At 37.8% G+C, this 24668-nt stretch overlaps 1 protein-coding gene across 1 annotated transcript in view; it reads left to right on the forward strand.

Moving 5' to 3' along the window:
- ST8SIA6 (ST8 alpha-N-acetyl-neuraminide alpha-2,8-sialyltransferase 6) overlaps positions 1-24668 on the forward strand; it is a 113290-nt gene that overhangs the window by 33868 nt on the left and 54754 nt on the right. The window contains exon 3 of the mRNA XM_007504917.3: positions 11946-12035. Within this exon, the coding sequence (XP_007504979.2) occupies positions 11946-12035 (90 nt within the window). The remainder of the gene's footprint in view (positions 1-11945; positions 12036-24668) is intronic.

The raw sequence follows: 24668 nt of genomic DNA on the forward strand, positions 1-24668 counted from the left end.
TTTTAAATATATCAGAGCTCAATTAAATGGAATGCTCAGAGAATAAAACTTTCTGGTTAATTAAATTTTATAGTTAACTGAGTTGATTTAAAAACTTTTCCCACATACAGTTGTTTTTCCTTCTCTTGTCTAGTAGAGTCCATAATTTAATTTTTCTTATATTATTTAGGATTTTCCATTGTCATTAGTGAGATCAGCAATGGCATCATTGGTGGTCATTTTAAGTAACAGTAGATGTGGAAAGTCTAAGAGACAGGACTGAATCTATAAATGTTTCCAGTAAGATGCTATGGAAAATGATCTTCAAAATAAATCCCCACTATTTTGGTGCTTTCCTTGTTTTTAACTTTCTAAAAATTGATTGCAAAAAAAAAATTAGTTCATGGGTGATTTTGATTAATAGGGATCCTTTGAACTGAGTCTTTCTTGAAGTAGTTTTCCCTTATCACAGTTGTTTGAATTTCATCTTTATCCTATGAAAGGACCTTTTGTTTCATCTCACTCACATTTGTAAATTGAGTTCAATAGGTTAAATGCAACAAAGTTATGATAAGATAAAAATGGTGAATGAATAGCCAGAACCTTCAAAGTACTGAAGGCTCAGACTATACACTCACCATTTAAATTTTATCACTTAGTGCATTTATCATTTCATTCCACATTTAAAGTGTCCTAAAATGATGGGCCTCATTTTCAAAATATTTTGTCTATTGCTTCTTATTATGGTGATGAGAATTTTATTACAAAACATAAATCCAAAGCACATTTTGGTAAGTTAAACTAAGATATACCTGCTCTGAGCCTTAACCAGCTAAAAATATTCTTAGCCTGAGGCTTAGTTTTGCTTCAGTAAGAATACACTAATGTGGAGGGGTTCTCAGAATTTATAGTTTAAACTTCTGGATGTTTAAGTAGTGAGCAATCGGAAGCACTGAAGACAGTCTGATACAATAGAGAGAACACTGAATTGGATATCAGAAGACCTAGGTTCAAGTTCTCTCTCACTTAATACTTGTGTGACATTGGGCAAGTCACAACCTTTCTGAACATCAGTTTCCTGCTCTGGTAAATGAAGACTAGATGGCCTCTGAGATTCCATCCAACTCTAGAGTGAGGATCTAGAATTCACCAATACTTTAGTGGCTTTGTGACTTGGTTGGTACAGATCCTATCACCATTTGTGTAGAACCCATTATCTCCATAACATCTTAGTTCATGCCCCTTGACATATTGGTGATCTTGTTCTTAGTTGTACCAGCACACGACTTAGATTTTTCTTCATCTGTTCATTCTTCCTATGTGTTCCTCTCCTCATTTTCAAGCCATCTTTGACCTAGATGAATTCAAATTTAATGTTTACTTCACACCTACCAGATAAATGTTGCTATGCTAAGCATTGGAGATGCAAGACAAAAATGAGAGAGCCACTGACATCAAGGACTTTACATTCTGACAGTACTCTAGGGTAGATCTTTATATCTTTCATCTGATGTGTTGAAATAGCCTTCCAATTGGTCTCTACTTCAAGTCTCTCCCCACTTTCAGGGCAGCTTGGTGGCACAGTGGATAGAGTATCAGATCTGAAATCGGGAGGACTCTAGGGTTCAAATCTAAACCTCAGACACTTCTAGCTATGTGATTCCAGGCAAAACACTTGACCCTATTTGCTTAGCCCTTGCTTGCCCTTCTGTTTTAGAGTTATTATTAAGCCAGAAAAGTACAGTTTTTTAAGAATAGTATCTTCTCACTTTAATCCATCATCCACTTGGTGACTAAAATGATTTTCTTAAGTGCAGGTCTGGCTATGTCATTTCTTCCCCCTCTCCCCAATTCCATAAACGCCCAGGGTTCTTCATTAGCTCCAGTAAGAAATAAAGAATTCTCTGTTTGACATTTAAAGCCCTTGATAAAATAGCTCCTTTCTGCCTTCTGATTCTTCTTATACCTTACTTCAAGGACCTCTTCAATAGACTCTGTGCTCTCTCTCACCATCTCTTCCTTCTGGGCATCTTCACCAGCTGTCCTCATGAATGGAATTCTTTCCCTCTTTATCTCTGCCTTCCAACTTCCCCAACTTCTTCAAGTTCCAGATAAAATCCTACCTTTCCATGATGTTCTAAGGTTGAAGTAAAGCTTAGTTTTCAAGAGTAAGGGAGCTTTGTGGTTTCTTGGATCCAGACAGATGTGGTCCAAATGGGATATGACATTAGCAATTCTACTTGGCAATTGACCTTTTCTGAAATAATCATAATGTTTTATTATTTATTAGACTTATCAGAAGAGGTCATGACCCTTTGGATTTCCTGTCCCTCTTAATATACACAATCCTTCCATTCATACAGATTGAAATTTTCTCTTTGACAGTTACTGTGGCCAAGAAAATTCATCCTTTTTCTGATCGTAGCTATATTATTTCTCAGAAAACAGTCATATACATTCCATTAGGTGGGTAATTCCAATTAATTTCAGACATCAATCAATTTCCATTCCACCTACCTGAAATAATTCCAAAGGCACAGAGGAGTTTCCAAGTGGTTCAGCTGGAGTTTTTCAGGAAAATATTATGGATGCAGCCAAATAGGTGACTCAGTGGATTGAGTACTAGACCTAGAGTCAGAAAGACCTGAGTTCAAATCCAGCCTCAGACACTTACTAGCTATGTGACCCTGAACAAGTTAATTTCCCTTTGTTTGGCTTAATCCACTGGAGAAAGAAATGATAAATCACCCTAGTCTTTTTGCCAAGAAAATCCCATGAACAGCATTGACATGTTATAGTCTATAGGATGATGAAGAATTGAATACAACTGAACAAAGACAACTACCCAACACCAAATCCCAAGAATTCAATTTATCAAACATTTATTAAGCATAGTGCGAGGCACAGGAGATAAGAAAGACAAGCAAAAAAGCCCCTGACCTCTAGGAACTCACATTTTGTAGGCTAATGGAATATGTTTATGAGTAAAGAAAGACAACATTAACAGCCAAGATAATAGGGAGTTAATCTGTCTCTTCCCCACTAGTGTTATGACGTTCTATCATATTTACAAAGGGGCAGACTCATGTCATTTACCTGAATTTGCTTTTCATCTAAAAGTTCTTTTTGAAATATTTGCTAGAAATTCTATGGATTTTGCTGCCAATGGTCTGAAGGAGTTCTCAGGTGACTGCCATCTGGTCTGGGGGCTGTTGTTTTTCCTCCTCTGATTAATTTTGCAAATTGCTTCCTTGCTTTTTCCAGCGATGCTTCAGTCTCCAAGACTGCTATATCTTTATTGCCTGTGAAGCATAACTCCAAGCAAGCAACATGAAATAACTATTATGGCTGGATAAGGTAGAAATCCTTGATCCATGGGACTTCATGGTCTTGGGGTAACGTTTAACAGACAAATCATTTATTATTTATCAGCCAAGAGCTTGAATTCAATTTAGAAAACTGTCCAGGAGTCTAGTTGATGACATTCTGTCCCCGGGAGGGAGTTTCTTTGGATAATGACAATTAGAGATGGCATTATGGGATGCAATAATGAAAAGGGAAGCATTTAATATCTGTAGCTAATAATATTTATATTGAACTTTAAGGTTAACATAATATTTCACTGGCAATGTTTGAGGTAGATAGTATAAGTGTTCTTCTAAGTACAGTCCTATTGAAGGGTCAGCTATACCTTGCCCTTTGGGCTTTTGGGGTACCTTTGAAGGGACTGGCATTAGAGCCCCCACTAGTTGTGTTTCCCACACTATTAGCCAACAGTGATGTGCCCAGTATCACCACTGGCTTTTACAGAGACATATTAACTTTGAAGATATAGAAATAACAAAAGCACAACACCCCAGGGCCATGTTTTCCTTATACTAACTCAGGCATCAGATGCCAAATGAAGCTTCCATTAGCTACAGCTGGGCAGGTTCTGAAGGTGGTTCCTGGATTCTTGGGCAGTGATGCTGAGTAGACTGCAAAAACTGGTATGGACTCAATTCTTAGAGTTCACTCTGAACACCCACTCTCCTGTCCTTTCAGAATTCAGAATTTAGCCTTCAATTTCTCCATCAAAAAAAGAAAAAAAAGCAAACACTGGGGAAGAGGACAGATTCATTTTCACAATACTTCATGTTAGCCCCTGAGGGAGAGGTCTTAAGATGTCTCCCCTTATAGCATTGTCTTTCACCAGACACCAATGGCAGAGAGGGCAATGGCTGATGAAGGCCTTTTAAAGGTGTCCCCAATTCTGGCTTCACACTTGCAACCAGTAATGAAGCTTCTGTCTACCACATGGCTAGCTGAACAGAATAATTTTCAGGGTGTCTCTGTATCCTCCAAAGTTTTTCCAGGGCACCACCATAACTCTCCAAGAAGCAGGCTCCCCACTGGCTTCCTCTCTTCTCATTGGGAAATGAATTAGCCAAGATGCACTCTACCTATCCATCTGTCTTCTGTTAATATTGATGTCACTTTACCAAAGAGGAAACTTGAAGCTCATTGAGGCTGTTAGTTTGTATAACAATTGTCCATCACTGAATTGGTTCACCCATGTCCTTTTCTCCATAACCCCATTGGGAGTTTTCCTGGCAAAGATAGTGGAGTGGTTTGGCATTTCCTCCTCCAGATCATTTTACAGATCAGAAAATTGAGGCAAACAGGGTAAAGTGTGACTGGCCCAGGGTCACACAGCTAGTAAGTGTCTGAGGCCAGACATGAACTCCAGTTTTCCTGACTTCAGGCCAGGAGCTCTATCCACTTTGATACCTACCTGCCTTGGGGTAACATTAGCCCACTGAATGTGCAACAGGTAACAAAGACCCAAGAAGCCTGAATATAACAGAGATTCACAGATAAGATAAATTTTTTTCTTTAATGCCCCACCCCAGGTTTCAGGGAAAAAAGAATTCCACTTTGGGGAGAATAATAGAAAATAGACTTGGTTAGGCATCCACTCTCTTTCCTTTCTTCCTTTCTTTAAGAAGGATATTGGACTTAGAATTATATAAATCACATCTCAGATTATTGGTTAGTCTCTCTCAACAGTCTATGACCCAATAGAAATCTGACTTCTTGTTACTAACTAGAGTTGTTTTCTAGGTCTGCCAATGACTATGCCTTAATCATCAAATATTAATCATTTTATTCTCAATTGTGATTAATCTGTTGTGCTAACCAAAGCCAGCTTTTGAACAAGATGCATAATAGGCTTTTCAAAGTAAGAATAACAAATGAAGATAACATATATATAAATATTTTTATGGTCATCCATAAAGACTATAATTAGGGCAAATCAAGCATTGTACTCTATTCTGGGAAAGCAAGGCAAGAAGCTATATTAAAGTGCTTCCTATAGGACAAGTATTGGAATTGGGGTAGAGAGATAAGCAAAAAAGAAAGCTCATCCCTGCCCTCAAGGAGCTTACATTCTAATGGGAGAAGACAGACAAGAGAGAGGAGGGAGGAGGAAAGATACCTGCTTGGGGGCAAGATATGCTAAATCAGCAAAACTAGATTAAGGTGTGAGCAAGGGAAAAAATGGTTTACTAGACTAGACTGTCTCCAGAATGAGGGTCCTGGGAGGAATTCAGCAGAGAAGGGGGCCAGAATGTCTGAGAACATTCTAGGAGAAGATGGTTTCAAGGGATGATGGATATTCCAGGGTGAATAAACCTCAGCTGATGGGGAAGTTCCAGCTGAGGCATGCTGTCAAAAGACTGGAAAGTCAGAAGCAGAGTTGGAAGAGGAAGGAGAGCAATAGAATGAGTTGTAAGAGTACACACACAAAAAAGGGAAATGAAGTAATAGATTCATTCTCCACTGCTTACACAAAGGAATACAATCTTATACAGATTGCTATGCTGATGGGAAATAGAATATTCCTGAACAAGTTGTCAACATGGAAATCTAGAGATCCCCAGTTTATTTAATTTGAGTGTAGAAACCCCAGGTTTTGACCTTGTCACAGGAGAGGTTTCCCCCTGAGGGAAGGTCCCTCTTCACCAGACAGTGAACTTCCTGGTAGTTTGGTTGGGAACAGCTAATCCCACCCAATATTAAGCATTCCTTTTGTCCCAATGGTTTCTCCCCCTAGGCTAAGGTCCATTACCAAGGTGGCCCAGCCCTGGGTTTGGTCTTTCCCTTTTGTGTCCATTGTAGGGCATCAGCCCCTCACTGTTATTCCTGTCTAGAACTCCTCATTTTCCTTTCTTACCATTGTAGAGTCAGTCAACTGTCCCTCTCCAAGCCCCCAGGTCATCTAGAGTGGTATATAGGCTCCCCAAATTCTTTTGTTCCTCAGAGTACATCCTGAGTTGGTGGCACACCCAGGGGCTAGTGACCAGGGTGTCTTGACTCTGTGCAGTCATGGGAAGCAGCTCTGTTGTCATATTAGTAGAGCTAACCCCTTTTCCCTTGATTAAAGAGTGATTTTGACTATTTAATAGTTCTGCGTTTTTTCTAGTTGACAAAGTATTACTACAGTTTTTGAGTCATGGTTGGAAGATGTCTCATAGGTCCATCTCCCAGCAACACAAACTGTACCCAACAACTCTTCTGTTCTATAGCTGCTCCTTGTTGCTTCTTCACTATGCTTCTGATATCTGCTGGTATTGTTACCTGGCTTGAAAAGAGGATATATTATCCTCTCCATAGGTTCCATAGGCCACCATGCCATGAGGGTCAACATACTTTCACCTCTTTTGTTAGACCCACACTCTCATCCAACTGGCCCACAAAGGGGTCCCCATTCACTTCTCAGTTAGAATGACACTTCCTGACTCCCTTTCCTTCACACACATATTTTGTCAACTCTTCATACCTCTGAGGCCATTGACATCACTTTAATGATTCCATAGACCTCAAAGAGGAACTCAACAGGTGATGAAATGAAGATGGCAACCTTTGCTTTGTATTTCTGCTATAACATAGGTTTCCCTCACCCTTGGTCCCCACCAAAAAATAAGAGTCATTCTTTTTAGTCTGATTAAAGAATTTATAACTTATCAAAGCTTTATGGGGAAATACTTTGTATACTTTAAAAAGTATGCAAATATGAGTTACTATTATAACTGCATTGTTTGCCTTGGATCTTGTGGTTGGTTGTACCACAGAAAGAAAGACTATAATTACCAAAAAAAGAAAAAAACAAATACAAATACACAAAATCCAGGCCAAAAAAACCCAAATTGTTAGGGAGTTTGTGCACAATTTCAAAAGGTACATCTTAGCATTTATTAATGTTTAGAAAACTCTCCTCATACAGAAGAAAGAGGAGGGAGTTCTCATTCCTCCTTAATTTTTTTTTTATCTTTCCTGGATTTAATCTCAGAACAGAACTATTGGCCTAGGAATTAGGAGACCTAGACTTGAATCCCAGGTCCTGGCTCTTCACAATATGTGTGTTCTTAGGCAGATGCGTCTCTAGACCTCACTTTCTTTATCTGAACAAATGGGGGAATTGATCAGATGATCTTCTAGCTCTTAACCAGTGACTCTAAAATCATCACTATCCAGTTTCCTCTGGGCATTTAGTAGTCTGAGTCCTCAAATTGCTTGCTTTTAGGGTCATAGCCAGATGTGACTCATCAGGGTACATGTTTAAGAGACTCTCCAAAGGCTTCTTCTTTGAGCCATGCCAGGAACTCAAACAGACAGGGCAAGGAACCTGAAGGATCTTGCCATCTATAACAGCTGTGACTTGCTGCATCAGAAAACCCTTCCCAGGTTTGCTCCCAGGTTTGCTCCTACTAGTTTTTCTCCCTGGCTGTAATGATGGGACTAGTTTCCAAAACACCAATGGGTTCTCTTTGCTCTGCCTTCCTGTAAATAAGCCTGTTAATTATATCCCTGTAGGCCTGAAAGCCAGGTGAACTTCCTGGCTTTCCCTGATATTGCTAACACATTTGCTTAACAAATGCTGTAAATAAGGAGATTAAAGTAGATTAAAGTCTTGTACAGTGACGTGTTAATAGCAGGTAGTAATCTATCTCCAGATGTTTGCACTTAGCCTGAAGCCCTATTTCCAGTCAGGCATAGTGAAAAAGATTGGGCTTGAGACCTAGCTGGGTGAGACCACAGTTCCTCACCTATGAAATAGGAATGATAGTGCTTCATTACCTCCCTTTAAGTTTTTTTTTCTTTTTTACAGGGATCAATGATACTTCCTAACTATAAATATTTTTGTTTCATTGCTTGTGCTGGACAAAGACTGGCCATCCTACTTATTAACATAATTAATTACATTAATAACATCCTAGTTATTTCACATGCCACTCTGTACTTGAGCTGGTCCTCAGAAAGTAGAGATAACGTTTTGATGAGATTATAATCCAAAGCTTTTCTACCATGATAGAGTTACTTCCAAACCATAGCAGCATCCAATGGAAAGAAATCATCATCCTTTGTTCTTTATGTTTAAAGGATTGAAATATCTTATTTCTTGATGATTAGGTCTTCCTGTAGTTTAGAATTGTGAAATACTGTAGTCATATCAAGGGAATTGGTCTACAGGGATCAATTGGAATGAGGGAGAAGGAAACCAGAGAAGGAAATTAGGCCAGAGAAATGGTATCAAAAGGAATAGGAAGTAAAAAATTTTTCTTCCCACTCCTGTTCATTACTACGCCAACTCACCAGTCTGGGGTGAGAGGAAGGAACTGTTTCCTACCACTCAAGAGCTGTAGCAGGTTTAGGGGGAATGCTCCCAAGTTTTCCCCCTAGATTCTGGGTCTCAGAGGAGGGAAGAATTTTGAGGCGTGAGGCAGAGGTGGAAGAAACACTTCCCATCAGATGCCAATGAAAGCCTTACTTTCTCTTTTAGGGGATTTTGGTTAAATAAGTTTCCAAAGACTATCTGAATTTCTCAGATTGTTCTCCAACTTGAGAGCAATGCTAGGTACTATTGGTGTCTGTGTGTAACTGTTTCACAAGTAAATAAATAATGCAAAACCAATTTAATTTTGTTGCTGGTTGGTTAGTAAAACACCAGTTTTGGGTACTGTTTGAAATGCAAAGTATATTAGAATGATTAAATCTCTAAAAACTCTGGGAAAACAATAACAGCACATGTGTGTGTGTGTGTGAGTGAGTGAGAGAGAGAGAGAGAGAGAGAAAGAGAAAGAGATTGAGAGAGAGAGAAAGAGAATTGAGAGAGAGAGAGAGAGAGAGAGAGAGAGAGAGAGAGAGAGAGAGAGAGAGAGAGAGAGAGAGAGATCAGTGAAGGGGGGCAGAGGAAAGAGAAGAAAAAAGATTTGGGGGAGGAGAGGAAGCCACAACCTACAAGTAGAGAGCAGAAGCTTTACTCAAGAACATATAACACTTAGGGGAATTCCAGCCTGAGCATACTTTCATACTCTAAGGAAGACAATTTCATTTTTGTCTTGGTTAGCCTTGCAGATGGAAGAGAGTGGCCTGTTGCATTTTGTGGTTGACCTTGCAAGAGGAATTGGGCAAAGTATTGGCCTTGCAAGCAGAGCACAGTGACTTATGCTGCTTTTCTCTGGTGTCAAAGAAAAAAAATATTAATGCTATACTCAGTGTTTTAGGAACAAGTTTGCAAAACAGTAGTTAGTCTTTAACTAAAACTACTCAGTTCCTACCTTGACCCAGTCCCTCTAAGATTTAAGAGATTTCTCTCTTGATCACTAGCAAAATCCATTCTCAGTGAAGGAGGGGAAGGTCATTGCAGCCCATCACTTCAGGGAACAGAGATGGCAATAATCTTAAAATACAAAGGGATATTTATACTTCTGCCTTAGCCTTGTTCTTGGCCTCTTACATATTTTCCTAATTGGAGAAGATACTATTTTTTAATATTTCCAGTTGAGGAGGCAGTTAAGTGGTTCAGTGGATTGAGAGCCAGGGCCAGAGACTGGAGATTCTGGGTTCAATTCTGGTCTCAGACACTTCCTAGCTGTAAGACTCTGGGCAAGTCACTTAATCACCATTGTCTAGCCCTTATCGATCTTCTGCCTTGGGACTAATACATTGGTTCTAAATAGTGATTCTAAGACAGAAGGTAAGGATTTTTTAAAAAATATTTTCAGAAAGGAAATTTTCAATATGCTTCCACACATTTGAGTAGACTCAAATTCCTAGACGTAGTTGTGACTGCTAATTTTGGGGCTGACTTGGAGAATAATCCTAAAATTCATGTCTAGAGGAGACACAAGACTTTTCTGAGTCTCCAGAAGACAGAGAAAGAATGGGTTGACAGGAATCTGAGGAGACAATATGAAATGCATTGCATTAGTGGGAATCATAAAACAATAATTTATGAATCAGGGATAGAGTGTTGGCTCCCATTTCTGTTAAAAATTATTTTTGGTTTATTATCATGGAAACCATTCTCGTATAACTTAAATAAAACCAGAGGAATAACAGTATTTGTTCATTTTGTGTAGAAGAAACAATATATAGATTTCTCTTCATGACCCTTTGAAAGTCAAGACCCTGGGGACTTTGTTTCTTCTTTGGCAAAATCATAATAGTTTCTACTATTTACCTTCCTCAGTAAGGGTATAAGAAAGTTGTTTTTGTTTTTGTTTTTACAAGAAGGTTAATTTTAGCTCCCCATGTTTGTTTTTTGAAAATCAACTAGGTTGCTGTGCAAAGGGGCAAGTTCCCAGTCTCTAGAGATGGTTGGACAGTTGTTGAATGAGTACTTGTTGGGAAATAAGAAAGGTGTTTAGGAAGCTCTGAAGAATTGTGTAAATGTGAATTATATATATATTTGTACATAAATGAGTGTATGTGTATGGCTGTGTGTATCAATGTGAGCTATAATTACCAACCACTGAATTTAGGAAACAGTGTTATAAATAAGAAACAAATCCTTCTTATTATAACTAAGCAAAGGACAAAATCTATTTATGCTAAATCTAGAGAAACCGGTATGCCATAATGGTTTAAGGGCCAGTTTCACAGAGAGACCTAGATTTAGATCTTTCCTTTGTCACAGATTGACTGTGTGAATGTAGGCAGGTTTTAGGGTCTCGGATACCTATAAGTAGCATAGCAGAAACCCATATTTATTGATAAAAGAGAGTAGCCTAATTAGGAATTTCTTGTATCAATGAATTCACAGGTGTGCTTAAAAAACAAAAAAGTATAGAAAAGACTGTTGATCTCTCCAGCCTCACCTGCATAGGTGTTCAAAGCTGATGGTCAGTCACATCAGCGTTCAAAGCAAAGAAGAAAAGTACCTTAAGGAAGGCTCATGAATTCTTCACCCATGCTGATAACAACTCTAATAGACCATTTTTACGAGTTGTTGTGGCTAAAAAAAAATCAATCACCTAGTGGTCAACCCCCAGGTGATGAAACCTATCATGTGTAACACCACTTTCCATTGGATAATACGTGGTATTAACTCTTCAGAGACATTGGAAATCCTGACTCAGAGCTGTCTAGAATTGTAGGAAGAGCTTGGTGGGTAAAAAAAAGATGGGCTTTCTTTTTCAGGAGAACTTTGGGATAATTAAAAGCATTCAACAGTTTCCCAAAGGCTTTCTAGTTTGCTCTCTTCCTCCCATTTTCTTCTGGACCCAGCTCATTGTCCATGCACAAAAGAACAGTGTAATATATAACGTGTTAAATTACTTTTTACTTGCTAATAAAAAATATTTGCTACTTATCAAAATATGTAAATATATTTTAGCAAATCCAATATTTCAAAGCCTCTTTCTTTTATAAATTGCTTTTCTAATTTACATATCTGTATAATTTAGCTTGTAATGTGAACTGAATTTATCTAGAAGTCAGAATGCCACAGGTAGCTATATCACTATCCTTTTTACAAATGGAGAACCCAATTATGGTGAAAAGAGGCTCCATTTGGTCCTGCTTTCAAAAATTAAATACTATTTACGTTAACAAAGAACACAGCATTAAGAAAAGTTTTCTCATTTTTAATTCTATTGTTTTCCACTCCCTTTCCCTTCCCACTTATTTCTTTTATGAAGCAACCCAAATGTGGTCATGAAAAAGACACCAGTGACGAAATGCAAAAACCTACGAGACCCATTTTGGTCTTCATTTACCAAAAAGAAAAGGTAAGCTGCCACTTTACATATTTTATTATTATAGTCTCAAAATGCATATGTGCATATGATGTGCAGATAAGTTCAAATATGTAAATTCATAGAGATAGAATCGATTACATATGTGTACCCACAACATGCACATAATATGTATCATATGTTAATTACAACTATATCACAATATATGTGTTGTGTATATATGTAATACATGTTATAATTATGCTATATTATAGTAAATATTATATGCTGTATGTATACAGATGATATATTTTGCATGTATATGTATAATATATTATATATAATATATTATGTTGAATTTTACCTCCTTTCCTTTATTCTGGACCTGCTTTGGATTATATGCATAGTAGCTATATTATTACTTGATCAAAGCCATATATAACTATGACATTCTTTTATAATTCCAAACTTTTCTAGATCAATTTGCAATTCTCAAAAATGAATTGGTGTACCTTTACATATAAATGACTTATTTCTTATTTCATCTCTTGACTTGCTAAATGCTCAGAAATTATCGTTTTAAATGACCTATTCTAGAATTATACTAGGAATCTACATCACAATCACAGACCTTTTAGAATCCTTATTAAAACCTGTTCTTGGAGCACAACTCTACACTGGGATATGAGGATGTTGTTGAATGGCATTGTGGCTTGAACCCTGGACTTGGGGTCAGGAAAGCAAGATTTCTGATCCTGAGTGAAATGCTACTTAGCTCTGGGATACTGGGCAAGGCAAATTGACCTCTGTTTAATCCCAATTTCCTCATCTATAAAATGAGCTCATAGGTTGAAAGCAGCTAGATAGCACAGTAGATAGTGTGCTGGGGCTGAAATCAGGAAGGTTCATCTTCCTGAGTTCAGATCTGGCCTTGGACACTTACTAGCTGTGTGACCTTGGGCAGGTCACTTAATCCTGTTTTCCTCAGTTTTCTCATCTTTAAAATGACCTGGAGAACAAAATGGCAAACCACTCCAGTATCTTTGACAAGAGACCCCCAAATGGAGACACGAAGAGTTAGATATGAGTGGAAAATGGCTGTACACATGGAGTTGAACTCATTAGCAAATAAGATTATACATAAACAAATATAACATGCATTTATATTGTATAATGTATACATATGTGAATATAAATAAAAGAGTTTATTAATTATTAGACTTTGTCTCTCACTCACATTTCTGTTATACTACATTTCAAAGATGACCTGTGTCTTTATGATTAGACCTTTTTTACAGATTAAATGGCTTTGAATAAGACCTGAATATTTAGGAAAGGAAAGCATTAATATTGGGGAAAAATTTTTAAGGCATAGATTTTACAGACTTTACCTTTTGACCCAATGATACCACTAGGGGGTCTGTATCTCAAAGAGATCAGAGATAAGGGAAAAGAACCTACCTGTACCAAAATATTTTAGCAGCTTTTTTTTTTGTAGTGGCAAAGAATTGGAAATTGAGGGGTTGTCCATCATTTGGAGAATGGATGAAGACGTTATGGTATATGGTTGTAATGAAATACTGTTGTGCTGTTAGGGTCCAGTGCGTCGCCCACCACCAAGGAAAAACCCCCAGACAATGCAATCAAGCAGGAGGGTCCTTTATTCTGGTATACACCAGGGGAAGCTCAGCAAAAGAGTTCCACCTGCAGTTGTGAGTGCAGAGTCTTTTATACCCGAAGCCTGACAGCATATCACTAGCCACCATATATGGCCCACAAGTTTCTCCTGGACTCTACGTTTTGGGCGTCGGCACATTTAGGTTCCCTGACAGGGGTCTGTTGGTCAGATGTTTTATAGTGATATGTGCTGTACTGACCAAGCAGCTCGCTGCTTGGGGCTCCTTCAGTGCCATAAGGAAAGATGAACAGGATGAGATCAGAAAAACCTGGAAAGACATATATGAACTGATGGCAAATGAAGTGAGCAGAACCAGGAAAACAATGTATCCAGTAATAGCAATATTATGTCAACTAGGAAAGATTAAACCATGATCAGCAAAGCAAGTTTCCAAGATAACCACAAAGGACTCATGATGGAAATGCTATCTATAGCCAAAGAAGGAAATATTGGAATCTGAATGCAGATCAAAGCATGCCATCTTCCATTTCTTTGCCTTCTTGAGATTTTTATCATATGTCTTCTATCCCAACATGAACAATATGGAAATATATATTGCATAAAAATACTGGTATAACCTTTTTCAAACTATTTATTGCCTTGAGGAAGAATGGAAGGGAGGGAGGGAGAAAAATCTGAATCCTAAAATGTCAGAAAACAATTGTCAAAAATTGTTTCCACACGTAACTAAAAAAATAAATTAAAAAATTCCCGTCTTGAGCAAAAAAGTTCAACCACAATGAGATGCTTAGAGTGTATGTGTACAATCTCTCACGTTCTTTCTTCACTTTCCTCACTGTTTTTTCTTTTTTCCTATTGTGATATGTTTGATGAGAAAACCTTTCCCCAGCTATTCTTTGGGGGGATGCCTTTCCATTACAGTCCTGATTTTCAACTAGCTTGTATAATTAGCCTTTGCTGGTCGTCTGCTTAGCAGAGGTCTACGTGGAGCTCACATGAATTGCTGATTACTATGAAAGTGTTATTTGGCACACAAGAGACTAATTTTTCAGTTTCATTTTCTGTTGTCAGAAATTATGCGTGCTGTGACTAAGGCTACCAAGAGGTTATAAAGCCCAGCAGCACAAGCCCTTCATTGAGAAGGAATAATTTTATTTTCTTAAAAATCATAATTTATCAATTTTTGTCATGCTTTTTAGAAAAATTCAGCATTTTCTTTCTCATATCAACAAATTCCTTTCAGTGAGGTAACATGATTTTTTCCCCTACATTTACCAAAACTAAAGCCATTTTCTCTTTCACCCATAAAAGTTATAATGGCAAACTTGAAACACTAGAAGTAGGTAAAGTGGGTATGATGGGAGCCTTTTTTCCTCCGGCCATCTTTGATGAGGAAAACTGAAGCTAAAACAGAGAAAAAAGAGCTATTAAGAGAAAAAGTTTGGAGAAAAGTATTATCACCCATAGGATCATCGCTTCAGACCTGAATAGGCCCTCCAATTCCTTCTTACACATTTCCTCATTTTATAGATGTAGAATAGTAATATAAGATACTGATGGGTCACATGTAGCATGAATAGAAGACCATCTCTAGGTTCTGGCCCATCCGAGCTCTAAGGGAAACTGTAATTTCTACCAGAGTGCCATGCCAAGTCCACTAGCAGCATAGTGAGGGAGGTACAAACAGACCAGTCCAATGAGGCTAGGTGATTCTCTTACAAAGGGTTCTGAATAAAAGACATTTTTTCCTGATTACCCTCAAAGGGAAGGTAACACTTCACTTACTACTGCTAGCTTAGCTCCCTTTCACCAAATTGGCCACACAAAAGACTTGTCACTAATGGATGGTAGGCTTCACCAAAACAAGCAATAAACAGAAATCAGAGAATTTAGAAGATTAGAAAAGACCAAAGGATACAGAGGAATAAATGAGCTCCTTATATGGGCACAAGATAAGCTCCCATCTGAAGCAAAGAAGATAGCTTGATCTTACTGAGGGGAGTTTGTAGTAAGTCGTTTCTAGGGTTTCAGGCACTGGTAATCAATGCCTGGCAGCTGGGTGGCATAGTGGATAGAGTGTTCAGGAAGAATCATCTTTCTGACTTCCAATCCAGCTTCACACTTACCAGCTATGTGACCCTAGACAAGTCATTTGGCCCTGTTTGCCTCAGTTTCCTCAACTGTAAAATGAACTAGAAAAGGAAATGGCAAACCACTCCAGGATCTTTGCCAAGAAAACCCCAAATGGGATTGCAAAGGGTTGGACATGACTGAACAGATTTCCCACACATCTGGGGCTCAAGAAGATCTCTTATCCATCATTCAAAAGTCTACCCTTGCCTTTCTTGAACTGCCTCTCTCCAACTCCTTTTCCAGGATGTGCCTCTTGTGTTCTATGGTGTCTTAGTTCAGGAAGACCTTTCAAGCAATCAAGAATCATGTCTTCCTCCACACGCATAAGGTGTAGCATCACACACAGGGTCATCTCCGAGTAAAATCTTCTCTAGATTTAGGTGGAAGTGAGGTTACATATATAAGGAACTGAGACCCAGGGAAGTTATGTGACTTGCCTAGGGTCATGAAGGCAGGAAACATTAAAACCTTGGTCCTCTAATTCCAAAGTCAGTAGTCTATATCATCTTTTTTTGGCAGGTATTGGAGGTACTTTTCATCCAACCTCTAAAGTTTAGAGGACGGTGGGATCTTTTTTGAATTTGCTTTTTGTTTGTTTTTTAGTGTCATCAATGAACACACAAACATGCACTTATTTCATTCAGTGATGGATTTCTAAAACTGTAATTGAGAGATAAAGATTCAGATACTGGTTCTATGGCTTATTAGCTATGTGACCACTGACACTTGACACAGCCTCCAGGACCTTCAATTTCTTCACCTGTAAAAATAAGACTAATAATATTTTGTATAACCTAACTCACAGGATTGCTGTCAGGAAAATGCTTCATAAATCTCATTATCATGAACTTTATAACTATTATGCTTATTCTACTATTAATTGTCCTTCTCTTCTTAGAGTTCTGTAATTTTCTTGATATTTCCTATATCCCTTCCCAGTCTCCCCTGGTGTTATTCTATAACTCAACCCAGCCCTTTTCACTTATCAAATGAAATATTCTAATATCAAGTCATTTCCTCTTTGGTATTTTTATCCTTTTCTGACTTTGAAAGATGTAATTCTTTTCTCTCTTCTTTTAAAGTTACACTAGGTACTTAAACTGTTCCCCTTGATTCTCATTGTTCTAGACAAATGAATTAACTTCTCCAAAGGCAGATAGCACAGATAGGGTGACCAGATAGTGATAAGTCCTTTTTCTTCCACTTGGCAGCTTTTCTGTCATCTCTTTCAACCTGACCTATTGCATCTCTTCTCTTTTTCAATTTACACAGCAGAACTTGGGGCTCTGGAAGATGAACTATTCTCTCTCTCTCTCTCTCTCTCTGTCTCTGCCTCTCTCTCTCTCTCTCTCTCTCTCTCTCTCTCTCTCTCTCTCTCTCTCCATGTGCATATATAATTAGATGGACCCTCTTGCCACACCAGTGACGACAGCTCTTTTGGACACCATTCATTGCTATGGTAACCTAGGATGGTGGCAAGATAGGAGTATAACAACCTCTTCAGTTGGGGCACCTTTTGCATCAATTAAGCTATGAGAAATGGCCACTGCCTTCCTTTTTAAAGTCAATACCCCGGTCCTATACCTCCAAAAATCAAGTAGATTTTGGACTTTAATCCAATCCAATGTAGCTCAATCCAACAAGCATTGATTCTGCACCTACTGTGTAAAGAGCTGCTTTAAGCCTTCAGATATAGTTGGGAGAAAACATGATAGTTCATTTTTCCCACCATAAATGTTCACCATTTATGGATGTAACCACATTTATTAAATGAGATGTGGACCTCTAGCTTCACAAGTGTACATGTGTCCTGAAAATATGTACCATTTTGTGACAAGCTATTTGGTAAGCTGTTCTGTTGGGTTTAATTGAAATGGATCAGAACCCTAAAATGTTTTCTGTACTTCTTGTCCTAGCAGGGGTATATCCAGATGGTTACCTTCCACCAGTTTTGCATGTATCTTATATGTTCCTGTTTCTATAAGTAAAATCATGGATCTAGAGCAGGAACAAAGTAATCTAATCCAAGCCTTTCATTTTACAGGTGAGGAAACTGAAGCAGCTAGGTGGCACAGTGAATAAAGTGCTGGCCACGGAGTCAGAAAGACCTCAATTCAAAATCCCCAGCCTCAACCTCTTAACCCTGTTTGTCTCAGTTTCCTCATCTATAAAATAAGCTGGAGGGGAAGGAAATGGCAAACTTCTCCAGAATCTTTGCCAAGAAAACCTCAAATGGAACCATCGTAGTCAGACACAATCAAAACAACTCAACAACAAACCAAAAGACAGAGATGCTAATTGATTTTTTGAGGTCCCACAGATATTAAATGTCCAAGATGGAATTTGAACCCAGGTCCTCTTACTCCACAGTTAGTGCTTTTTATATTGTCTTTCTTACTAGAATGTTTCTTTTCTTTTTTTCTTTTTTTAAACTCTGACCTTCAATCTTAGAATTAATACTTTGTATTAGTTGTAGGATAGAAGAGTGATAAGGGTTAAAAATGAGGGTTAAATGGCTTGCTCAGGGTCACAAAACTAGGAAGCATCTGAGTCCAGATTTGAACTCAAAATCTCCATTCCCAGATCTGGCTCTCTATTCATTGAGCTACCAGACAGCTCCCTAGAATGTTTCTAAAAAACAGGAACAGTTTTTTTTTTCTTTTCCTTTGTATTTCCTTTGTTTAGCACAGTGTCTGATACATATGAAGTGCTTAGTAAAGTTTAAAAAAATGCTTGCTCTTGATAGATTGATATTTTCTTAATGATGCAGCAGTATTGGTTCTGGTTATTCTCACTAGTAATATTCACCATATTTTCCATCTGGTGAAATTCTTCTCTTCCTTCAAGCCCAAATTCAGGTGTCACTTCCTCTCTGAAGTCTTCCCTTATCTAGCTGATTATAATTACTGTCATTATTCAATAATTTTTAGTTGTATCTGACTCTATGTCATCCCATCTGTGGTTCTCTTGATAAAGATACTGCAGTGGTTTACCATTTCCTTTTCCAGCTCGTTTTACACATGAGGAAACTGAGGCAAACAGGGTCAAGTGACTTGCCCAGGGTCACACAGCTAGTAAGCATATGAGGCCAGATTTAAACTCAGGAATATGTCTTCCTGACTCAAGCCTGGCATTCTAGCCACTGTGCTACTTAGCTGACCTGAAAATGATCACACTTTCCTCAAATTTTCCTGGAGTGTTTTGTTTGGATTTCTTTGCCCTTATCACTTTCTGCCAGCTTTTTTGCACATACCCCATTAGGTTATGAATTTTCTTAGGGCAGAGACCAGATCACGCTTCATCTTCTTTTCTCCAGTGCCTAATACCTGCTAAGCACACAGTGGGTCCTTAATAAAATGTCTATTGAAATAAATTGAATTGCATTAAAAAAAAGAAGCATCAATCCCAATTGATGATAGTTTGAAGGCCAGATTGAAGACTTGCCTTTAAAGGCTGTTCACAATTTATCAGAGTCCTGAAGAATGCAACATAGCTTGAAATACTATTTGAAAAGAGGAAGCGTAAATTGTAGTGGCTGAAACTTCCCTAAAAAGCTTGAAAGCTTGTATATCACTTGACAGCCTGCAGACAAAGCAAGAATTCCTCAATTTTCATTGTCTGTCAACAAGGAAGACTTTTGATCCCATGCAGGATTTCTCTAGCACAGAGTAATATATAGCTTTGGCTTGCCTCCCTTGTGTACGTTTCTGGTGCCCTTATGGATCTGCAATGTGGTTTGTGTGCCTTTTTTTTCCCTTTAATTTCTTCTTCAATAAGAACTGCTAGCTGCCCTCTGGGGCAACTCTTAAGGGTGAAGTGTTTCTCAATGAAACAGTGCTGGGATATTCTAATACCAGTTTCATGATTTCTCATGCCATTCTTAGCATAGATTCATCTGACAAATTCCCACAATTGAGCAGTTACCTATTATACTGGCAATGATGAATAAGCAAGACAAATTGAAGTTACCAAGTTAGTGTTATTTGCCGGAACCACATAATACTCTTAAGACCATGGTAGGCTCCAAGCAGCCAGACCAATGTGATTTCTGCTCTGAAAAGCTCAAGATGGATCAGAGTAGCTAATCTAGAGATGATGATGCAAATCCTTGAATTTTTCCTTTCTTTTATATAGAAGAAAAGTAGCTCAGACTCCACTGAGCAATGATTTAACCATCTTGATCCTTCCTGGGTCAAGAACACCGAGTATTTCTGAACCAGAGAGAAATTTAACCAGCAGTGAATCCAACTTTTCATTTTACACATCACAGGACTGAGATTCTGTTAGGTGAATTGTATAGATAAGTATATTCTGCTGGTCATTCATAGGACTAGAGCTCTCATTACTGTGGCAATGAATGATGGAGGTTATGAAGAAACACAATGTCCTCGTCAGTGGCTTTTTTATGGCTAATAAGATGGGATGAGTCATGGCTGCCTTCTTTTTTTACAATTCAAATGGCCATCCTAGAAAAATGAAGAACTTATTAGGTCTGATCTCCAGGGGAAAAGATGTGAGCTGTGGTCTGGACACTGCCCATAATGTGGCAAAGGCATGGTCAGTTCTCATATGACAAGAATAGTATTTGCTTTTTAGTAACTGATCATAATTCCAAGGAAACTTCCAATTCCTATTGTACTGAATGAATAATCATTCATTAAACCCCTACTATATGACATTCAAAACCCTTCATTACCTCACTGCCACTTATCTCTCCACTCTTCTTAATGCTTATTCCCTGATGTATTATTTGATCCAGTGTCACTGGCTTACTGACCAGTCCATGAACAAGGCACTCCATCTCTTATTGATGGGCATTCTCTCTAACAGTCCTTCATTTCTGGAATGCTCTCCCTCTTCCAATCTGACTATTCTTGGCTTCCCTTAAGTCCTAGATAAAACTCCACCATCTACAGGAAGCCTTCTCCAACTCTTCTTAATTCCAGGGCTTTCAATCTGTTCATTATTTCCTATTTATACTGCATGTAGCCTGCTTTATATATATTTGTTTGCATTGTTGCCTCCTCCATTAGATTTGAAGTTCCTTTAGGGCAAAGACTGTCTTTTGCTTCTTTTTGTATCCTCGGTGCTTAACACTGCCTGGCACACAGTAGGTGCTTAATAAATGCTTATAAATTGACTGACTGATAGTCCGGGCACTGATATTAGGCACTTAAGATGTCCCTGTCTTCAAAGACTGTAATTCTAATAGTGGTAGATAACACATATTAAGAGTTCTCAAAGAAGGGAGTTTAGAGCTGAAGAATCTCTAGGTTCATGAGTGGAATCTTACAGCAATTGATTGCCATATCCTTTCAAGACCAGTTTCTGCCTCATCTGTAAAATGGGGATAGTAACAGTATAGTATAGTGGTAGTCTCTCAGTGACCGAGAATGACAATCTACCTCCCAGAGTTCTTAATCATGAGGCTGAAATGAGATATTTGAAGAGCATTGCAATTTTAAAGCACTGTACAAATGCTAGCTATTATGTTGATTTGATTACAATTCCCAAACCAAAGTTAGAAAACAGAGAGAGGTTTAAAGGAAGGATATATGTAAAGAGTGGAACAGAGTAGATGACAAAATATCTGGGGAAAATGGTTCAATGGCTTATGAAGCATGGTCTGGGCACATTTTAAATTCCTTATTTATTAGGACAATATGGCACACCCCAACTCAGAAAAAGGTGCTTCAGCAGCAGGGCAGATGACAACATTTGGGAGATAAAAGAGTTGAGAGTTCTTCTGTTCAACATAACTGAAGTACTACAGACTAAAATAGGGCATTATTTAAACAAAACTGTCTATTAGTAGAAATTAGTAGAAAGTAGAAAAAGTTAGTGTTGACTAACACATTTCATGCAATTACAATATTCAATCTTAAGGTTTCTCCATGTTAGAATACTTACTCTGGTATCTTCCCATTGAATCATTATTTGTAGTTCTTTAACAGACAGATGTTAACACTAAGAAAAAGAAAAACTTGGCTGGTAAAATAGGAGTCTACTCTGAGGGATCTATGTGTGAACTATCTCTAGTGTGAACTGTGCCTCCACTAGTATAGGTTAGAATGTCTATATATTTCTTCTCGTGGGTATTTCTCTAACATGGCCTTTAGTATCTCCCCCATAGAAAAATCACCTAATGTAGTAGAAACTTTTCTTGAATTCTTTGCCTCAAGAGCATCAGTGCAACACAAAGATTATCTTTCATCTTAAAATATACACATTTTTATTCTTAATTTAATAAATCCCAAATAAAAAGTAGCAATTCCAGATGAAAATTAACAAAAAAAGACTACACATAGAATCATGGATCTCTACTATATCCAACTTAATTTTCCCTCTACATATTCAATTAATTCAACATGTAACATTCTTGATTTAAAGCTATTGTTAGCTATTTTTCAGTAGTGTCTGACTCTTTGTGACCCCATTTGGGATTTTCTTGGCAAAGATCCTGGAGAGGTCTCCAGCTCATTTTATAGAAGAGGAAACTAAAGCAAACAAGGCTAAGTGACTTGCCCAGGGTCACACAGCTAGTAACTATTTGAAAGGCCAGATTTAAACTCAGGAAAATGAATCTTCTTCAAACTTGGAATTCCATCTACTGTGCCACCTAACTACAAATTATAATTTATTTATTTTAACATTATTTTTTTAAAAATTGAGATTCAATTCTCTCCCTCCCTCTAGCCCCTCCTCCACACATTGAGAAGGCAAGCAAAATGATATAATTTATATGCAACCTATATTTCCTACTGGCCTTCCCTCTCTTCTATGCTTTTAAAAATGCTTGGCTGACCCTCTTTTCTTTCTCTTATTGTCCTTTTGATGATGTTATTGCTAGGAGTTTCCAATCATGAACAACTTTTGATCACTGAAAGCACCAGAATTAAGTCCAGCTTTATCTCTTTCTCCTGGTCAACTTTTAAGGCAGCTCACTATCTCTCTGAAGTATCTGTCCAAGGTCTATATCTTCATTGGGATCAATCTATCTATATGTAAATCATCTTTCACTCTCCACATATGTATACATATGCCAGTTCATAGATAGGTAGAGTAGAGAGAGGTGATACATGAAAGAGGTAGAGAAGTTAGTCTCTCTCAGAGAGAGAGAAAGCAGACACCTATATAGATAGATTCAAAAGAATGTTACATTTAAAAAAATAATAGTCTGGATATCATTATTTCTCATTCACTTGTTTCTTGCAATGTGGATGGTTAAAATGATCTCTTAGATTATGGATTTCACTGAAGGGATTTTAAAGTATTCTGAGATTTAATGAAATTGTTACTATGCCATTTAATAATATATAGAACATTTGAAAAACTTTGCTATCAATATGAAATACTTCCTATGAAGGAAATTTCCCCATATGTCTGGCAAGCATCTTGGTTAAAAATATTGTTCATTGAAAAAGTGCTCTACATCTCTTATAATCAGAGAGATGCAAATCAAAACAACTCTGAGGTATCACCTCACACCTAGCAGATTGGCTAACATGACAGCTATGGAAAGTAATGAATGCTGGAGGGGATGTGGCAAAGTAGGGACACTAATTCATTGCTGGTGGAGTTGTGAATTGATCCAACCATTCTGGAGGGCAATTTGGAACTATGCCCAAAGGGTGCTAAAAGACTGTCTGCCCTTTGATCCAGCCATAGCACTGCTGGGTTTGTACCCCAAAAAGATAATAAGGAAAAAGACTTGTACAAGAATATTCATAGCTGCACTCTTTGTGGTGGCCAAAAATTGGAAAATGAGGGGATGCCCTTCGATTGGGGAATGGCTGAACAAATTATGGTATATGTTGGTGATGGAATACTATTGTGCTAAAAGGAATAATAAAGTGGAGGAATTCCATGGAGACTGGAACAACCTCCAGGAAGTGATGCAGAGCGAAAGGAGCAGAACCAGGAAAACATTGCACACAGAGACTGATACATTGTGGTACAATCGAAGGTAATGGACTTCTCCATTAGTGGCAATGCAATGTCCCTGAACAGTCTGCAGGGATCTAAGAAACACTATCCACAAGCAGAAGATAAACTGTGGGAGTAAAAACACCAATGAAAAGCAACTGCTTGACTACAGGGGTTGAGGGGATATGACTGAGGAGAGACTCTAAATGAACACTCTAATGCAAATACCAACAACATGGAAATGGGTTTGAATCAAGAATCCAGTGGAATCGCGCGTGGGCTATGGGAGAGGTGGGGGGGGGGAGGAAGAAAAGAAAATGATCTTTGTTTCCAATGAATAATGTTCGGAAATGACCAAATAAAAATTTTAAAAAATATATTGTTCACTGATATATCACATAATGATAATTTTTTTTAAAAAATCCTTGAGTCTGGCATATATGTGGATAAACCACGCTCCAGGAGGACTTTTAAAAAAAGCATTTTATTCTCTAGAGCCATTAAAAAAAAAAAACAATCAGCAAACAATAGCTATAACAAAATTTTATATTGTCTATAACTCAGTTATATAGTCTCTTTAAAAGATATATGATCAGTTGTATGATCTCTATAAAAAGTCATTGGCAAAACCCAATGTGTTTTCTTCATGTTTATTCATTAAAGATAGATACTCTTAATATAGTCCATTCCCATAAAGGTTTTATAGAGATAAGAAAGCAAGTTTATAGCTCATTAATTGTTAATATCTACAGAGTTTTCTTTTATGTATGTTTTGGTGAAAAGAATATTTTCCTCTTTAAATTATCTTGAAAACTGATTCCTGAGTGCCAATGGCAAAGACTGTAGTGGCCAAAGCTTCAATTTCTTCTACCTGAATTTGGTCAGTTGTGTTTCTCAATCTTAAGATTAACCTCATTTCTTCTTATTCAGTACTGCGTGGAAGAGTTCAAAAGTGACTATTATTGCCAATGAAGATATGTCAGTCTAGA

Source organism: Monodelphis domestica, chromosome 5, assembly GCF_027887165.1.
Source record: "Monodelphis domestica isolate mMonDom1 chromosome 5, mMonDom1.pri, whole genome shotgun sequence".
Taxonomy (NCBI): Eukaryota; Metazoa; Chordata; class Mammalia; order Didelphimorphia; family Didelphidae; genus Monodelphis; species Monodelphis domestica.